Below are 6,475 nucleotides of genomic sequence, written 5' to 3' on the forward strand. Positions count from 1 at the left end.
TGGCTCGGAAGATGAGAAGCTTGGAACAGAGCTTGAAAAACAAGCAAGGCTTGAGTGGCCAAAAAAGTGTTTCCTATTCGGATTTGTGCATGTTCCCAAATGTTCATCTACCTTCCGGTTTCAAAATTCCAAAGTTCGAGAAGTATGATGGGCACGAAGACCCAATTACTCATTTAATGAGATAGTGGAATCAGCTGAGAGGGGTGGGAGGGAAAGAAGAGTTTTTGATGGCCTACTTCACAGAAAAGCTTGACAGGAATCGCCTCGGAATGGTACATGGATCAAGAAATCTCCCACTGGCACATATGGGACGATTTGGCCCGAGATTTTGTCAGACAATTCCAGTACAATGTGGACATCGCTCTAGACAGAAACTCCCTATCTAATTTGAAGAAGAAAACCATGGAAAGTTTCCGCGAGTATGCTATCAAATGGAGGGAGCAGGCCGCTAGAGTAAAACCGCCCATGGACGAAACTGAAATGGTTACAGTCTTCCTGCAAGACCAGGAGGTTGATTACTTCCAGAATATGATATCCGGTATGGGCAAGCCATTTGCTGGGGCCATCAAGATTGGGGAGATGGTACAGAACAATCTGAAAACTGCCCGGATATTGAGTCAAGCTGCCTTGAAAGCTACCTCCCAAGCCATCCAAAACGGTTCAGGGGGTTTAGCTAATCGCAAAAAGAGAGAGGAGGGAGCCGTGATGGCTTCGGGTTCAAGAGGGTATCGCCGATCATCTGACCATTCTTATATGCCACCAAGAACCCCACAACACTATTACGCACATCAAGGTGCAGCTTATGTCGTGGCACTTCCCCGCTATGCGGTGATGAATGCCCAACCTTACACACAACCTCAGTAGCATTACAACCAAACCCGAGCTCCACCTATTAGAAATAACCATCCCTACCAAGCTCTATATAATCCTCGCCCACCACAAAATGCATAGCAACATAATCCACGCCCTCGTGAGCCTCATAGGAAAAATAATTTCACCCGTATTGGTGAATCTTACTCTAGTCTGGTTCAGAAACTAATCCAACTGGATTTTTTGCAACATGCCCCTCCCAATCGGCAAATTCCAGAATCTCCATCATACAAGGTTGGTACCAAGTGTGCATACCATTCATGAATAGAAGTCCATGACACAAAAGATTGTTGGGCCCTCAAAAGGGCGGTCGAAAACTTGATCGAAGAAAAACAAATGTGCTAAGGGTCGAAGAGATCCCTAATGTGACCAACAATCCATTACCGACTCACAATAATGGGCCAGTCATTGGTATGATTTGTGATGACAAAGAGTTTGATCCAGCATTAAAGGACATTATTGCCATCGCCAATTCATAGGCAAGACATAAAGCGGTTGTGAATCCGACCAAAGACGAAAAGAAAGTTGCTCCGATTCCTCAAGCTGTTGAAACCAAAACTGGGCCAGCACCTGCCAAGAACGTGGTTCTCTATGTTCCTAAGGCTCCAAGAAAAGAACAACTTATCCTCAACATTCCCAAGAAATTCGATGAAAGGAAGGCGGCATTGAGTGTGCCAAGATTGTATGTGCCAAAGGGGACCTATGTGGCGCGGGGGCCGGTAATTTCACGAAGGCTGACTGAGCCCATGGTTATCAGCCTCGCACCACAGATCCCTATGAAAGATCCCACTGCAGTCCCTTCGAACTACAACAAAACCGTGGTTACATACAAAGGGAAAGAGGTTATGGGAGAAGTGAATGAGATGAATCAGTCTAGGAAGTACCACATCCGAGAAGATCTAAAGAAGTCCAAATTGAATAGGGATAAACAGATACCATCAAAGAAGCCTGTAAGTAATGAGGAAGCAGAAGAGTTCTTCAGAAAGATGAAAACTTCAGAATATTCAATAGTTGACCAACTTCGGAAGACTCCTTCCCAGGTCTCACTCTTATCTCTGGTGCTGAGTTCGGATGAACACCAGAAAGTGCTCCTCAAAACGCTGAATGAGGCATACGTCCGGTTGATACTTTTGTCGAACAACTGGAAAGAATGACCGAAACATTCTTTGAGGTCAATAGGATTTTCTTCAGCCACGATGATTTACCCCCAGAGGGAGCCGCCCACAACACAACCCTTCACATGATTGTCAAATATGAGGGCTATTATATGAAAATAGTGATGTTAGATTGTGGGTCCGGGGTCGATATTTTCCCTCTATCAACACTCCAGAGAATAGAGATTGGAATAGAAAGAATCCGAGCTAACAACGTCTGCGTACGAGCTTTTGATGGTGTTAAGAGAGACACAGTAGTAGAAATTGATCTGATTCTAACCATCGGCCTCGTGGATTTTGAGTTGACCTTCCAAGTGTTGGACATGGAAATCTCATACAATTTCCTCCTAGGTAGACCATGGATTCATGATGCTGGAGCCGTTCCCTCCACTCTTCACCAAATGGTGAAGTTTGAATATGAAAATCAAGAGATTTTTGTCCATGGAGAAGATGAGCAATCCATCTACCGGGACCCTTCAGTCCTGTTTCTTGAAGCTAGGGAAGGCAGTAAGCATATTGTATACCAAGCTTTCGAAATTATAGTCGCCGACCAATTTGAAGAAGGGGCCCCATTACCTCATCCTTGCTTGTCTAATGCTTCGGTCATAGTCGCCACCCAAATGATTCGAAATGGGTACAATCCCGAAAAGGGGCTCAGGGTATCTCTGCAAGTCATCATTGAGCCTATTATCCCAATTGCTAATGAGAAGTGTTTCAGTTTAGGTTTTCGAGCTACAGAGGCCGATAGAACATGGGCTAATAAACGCAAAGAAAATGGGTGGGTCCTGTCCCAACCCATTCCACATCTCGCCCAATCATTTGTCAAACCAAAGTATGTGGAAGAAGAAGAGGCCTTCACGACTGAGGAATTTGACGATATTTGTGAAGCCTTGAAACAAATAATATATGAGTCCCACATGGTCAAGCCAGGGGAAGGCACGATCATTGCCGAGGCGTATTATATGGGTCTAGATTCCAAGCTCCAAAACTAGAAGGATACCCCATTCCCCGTCAGGATGGAGTCTCGGTAGTTCAGTCTTGCCATCTCTTCTACATTACGAGTTATTTCAGGGTGTAACTCGAATGTTTTACTTTATTGTCTTTTATTATAATGTAAACCCTCCTATCTTCAATTCAATGAAATAGAATCAATATTCCATCGTCCATAGATGTCTCTTTTTGTTTTCCTGATTTTTCTATTTTTCTTATCTTTTTCTTTTCAGTTCTTATAACGCAGACTTAAATAACATGACCTGCTTGAGGACTTCATGCCTAGATCCTAAAATTAGATATATCTTTTCTTGAGTTTCAAATTAGATACAGAAAACAAAAAAAAAAATTCAAAGTTGCTTTTCCTTCCATTTTTCTATTAGTTTTGTTTCAATTCTGCTGGGATTTCGAGTGGCTGCTGATTCGGTTGTTCCTGAGTTGCTGAAATCCATCTACTGATTTCAGACTTTGGTTTGGTTTTGTCTAGCTGATTTTCTGCATTTAGCTGAGATTTGGGGCTGTTTCTTCTAGTTCATCACTACTGAGCTTCAGTCCCTGGTTTTTCGACCTTTTTTTGGCCCTTTAATTGCTGATTTTCTGCATTTAGGTATGTCTACATTCTGTACTTACTTGGTTTGAATCAATGAATAAACATTTACTATTTTGGTGCTCCCCCATGTATTCAGTTGGTCTAATATTTATGAATGTCTATGATTCCTTTAGGTGTTGATGCCTGCTTTACTGATGTGTGTTGCACATTTTACTTAGCCTCACTTTGGAACATAAGTAATTGTAAAAAATCAGTGTTCATGTAGTAGTTCAATTAGTTGATGCCTATTAATGTAATAAGCTACATGTGCTTGAATTGGTGAGTTTGATCACCAGTTGGTCACACTCATTCAACAATTTCAAACCTGGTCCAATGTATGTTTCTCTTATTTCACGTTCTGGGAGTTCGAGTGGTGTTGAAGTTCTGAAAAATGCTGTTTGGGTATTGTTGTTTTTGCTGAATTTGATAGCTGAGCTTCAGCTAGCAGAGCGTTTAGACACATGAAACTCTTGATTGTACTCGAACAATTTTCAATGGAAATGATTCATGTATGACGTTTGTTGGCTTAAACTTTCGTGTTAAGGTTATCTCTCTAAGTGTTATAATTTCATGAGTTGAAAAACCATAAGCCAAAAATGAAGATTAGAAACTTTCATGTTGAATCTGGATTCTCTTGGATATAAGAAACTGCGCTTAGAAGATGAGTTGATCATATAGTTCTTTCAGGAGTCATTAATTGTGTAAAAAAGGAATTGGAATATGGCCATGACTCTAAATACTAGATTTAGCTTAATTCATATTTCAGAAGGTGTTTAATTATGAAAACCGATGTTCATCAATTCATCACATAGGCTATAAATATAAGATAAGGTTAATTGGTTACAGATTTGTGCGTGTATTAAAGAACAATCACGACCCTGTATGTTGATTTCATATGCAATTCTATCATGTTGAGTTAATTTCATAATTTCTTCTATGAACAAATCAAGGTTGTTGGGCCTAAAAGGTTGGCCCAGCAAAAGGACAGAACAAAAACGAGAGTCATGACCTTGGTACCAAAAGCTCAAAGCTTATTCAGGCCAAAAGGGAACCTTAATGACTTGGTAAAATCAGATTGATTCCAAATATAGACCCATTTTCTGTATTGGCTTAGTCCTAATACATAGAGTCACATAAGTTCGAGCCCATAATGATGTAGCCGTACATCAATCTAACAAAGGTTAAAGTAATTGAATTATATTTTCCATGCCTCAACGTTTCCATACACTAAAACCTTACAACAAATCTCATAGGTAGTTAGGAAAATGATTCATAAATATCGTAGTCTGCTTTAGGCGTATAAATAAATCATCATGACTATGGGTACGGTTTCCGTGGCATAGTCGTGATACATAATTCCAAATTCGGGTGTGCATTTGATGCGACTCGACTATAACTTTAAATAATAATAATAATAAATATATTGTAAATCGCGGGTGTGTTTCACGTGGTGCGGTTTGCAATGTGTACCAAAAGGATAAGTGTACGATATCTTAACTTGTTCAAGAAATAACCCCATAAATACTAAAAAGCGGTTACAATTTAATTAAAAGCGGTACAAGATAAAATGCACAATAGGCTTTTAGACATGTAATAAATTAGACAATTAGGCCAAGTATTATTTGTTAAGCGACCGTGCTAAAATCACAGAACTCGGGAGTGCCTCACACCTTCTCCTGGGTTAACAGAATTCCTTACCCGGTCTTCTGTGTTCACTGACCATAAATAGAGTCAATTTCCTCCATTTGGGATTTTAAAATAAATTGGTGACTTGGGACACCATAACAAATATTCCAAGTGGTGACTCTAATTAAATAAATAATCTCTTTTCGAATAATGTCACTTTAATTGGAAAAACTCTCATATTTTTAAGAAAAAGGAGGCGTGACATTGATTTGCGGGTTCTTGATTTGCTTTACAAAATTAGTATGGTTGGTGGTATGGAGGTGCAGGCTTTGCTACCAGGTGCAGAAGGTGGTGGGAGCGTATCCCACGGGTAAATTTGTATAAGTGTGACATGTAAGTAACTTGATTTTTAAGGATTGAAACGATGTAGGGAGATTCTGGTACTATCGTTAATGTGAGAGTTTATGCCTGAAAGGCGCTCTAGTTAATTGGTTGTGGACTGTGGGAGTTTGGTCGGGAGTGGACGACTGCTCGTGTGTGTCATGAATAGGGCCATTGTGGATCCTTGGAAGGTTGTTGGCCCAATATGGTATGATCAAAATCGGCTTGAGGTCCGTTGGTGGGTCTAATGTGAATGTGTGCTCTACGTCAGGTCGGATGTGTTCATTCGGCACAACATTGCTTACGGAGGAGTCTTCGGGCGTTGGATATTATTCCCATCGTCAGCTATTCCATGTAATACTCTATTTTTCCAGGTGGGTTGTGAGGAGGATTGAGTATTCGCACGTGTGTTGTGATCCCATGTAGCTTGTGGTGTTATATGAGCAAGATGGCTCTCAAGATGTAGGTTTGCATAATACAATCCTGTGTTATGATCCCATGTAGCTTGTGGTGTTATATGAGCAGGATGGCTCTCAAGATGTAGGTTGTTTATTTCACCTTAGTCGTGCTAGGGTTTTGTAGTATATGACGCTATCCGTCTCCCCAGGATTGTATTATGCACTTGGCGTACTTGTGGTCGATAGTAGGGCATTTCGTAAGTATAAGCATTCTTGATGGGTGTTTTCTTATTGATTGTTATGCGTAGATCGGGTGGCACGCCGCTACGAGTACATTATTTGGATCAAGTGGCATGCCGCCACGGGTATGTGTATGGATCGGGTTGTGCGCCGCACCGATGTCACATTTGTGTCGGGTTGCACGCCGCAACAGTGTCATATTTGGATCGGGTTGCACACCGCAACAA

General features: G+C 41.1%; 1 protein-coding gene across 1 annotated transcript; it reads left to right on the forward strand.

The window, feature by feature from the left end:
* The first annotated feature begins 276 nt into the window (after nt 1-276).
* On the forward strand, nt 277-2,024 carry LOC138895381 (uncharacterized). The gene is made up of 2 exons (XM_070180064.1): nt 277-828; nt 1,350-2,024. The coding sequence occupies exons 1-2, from the start codon at nt 277-279 to the stop codon at nt 2,022-2,024; spliced, it is 1,227 nt and encodes a 408-aa protein (XP_070036165.1).
* Nucleotides 2,025-6,475: the final 4,451 nt, after the last annotated feature.

Source organism: Nicotiana tomentosiformis, chromosome 7 (assembly GCF_000390325.3).
Source record: "Nicotiana tomentosiformis chromosome 7, ASM39032v3, whole genome shotgun sequence".
In the NCBI taxonomy this organism is placed as follows: Eukaryota; Viridiplantae; Streptophyta; class Magnoliopsida; order Solanales; family Solanaceae; genus Nicotiana; species Nicotiana tomentosiformis.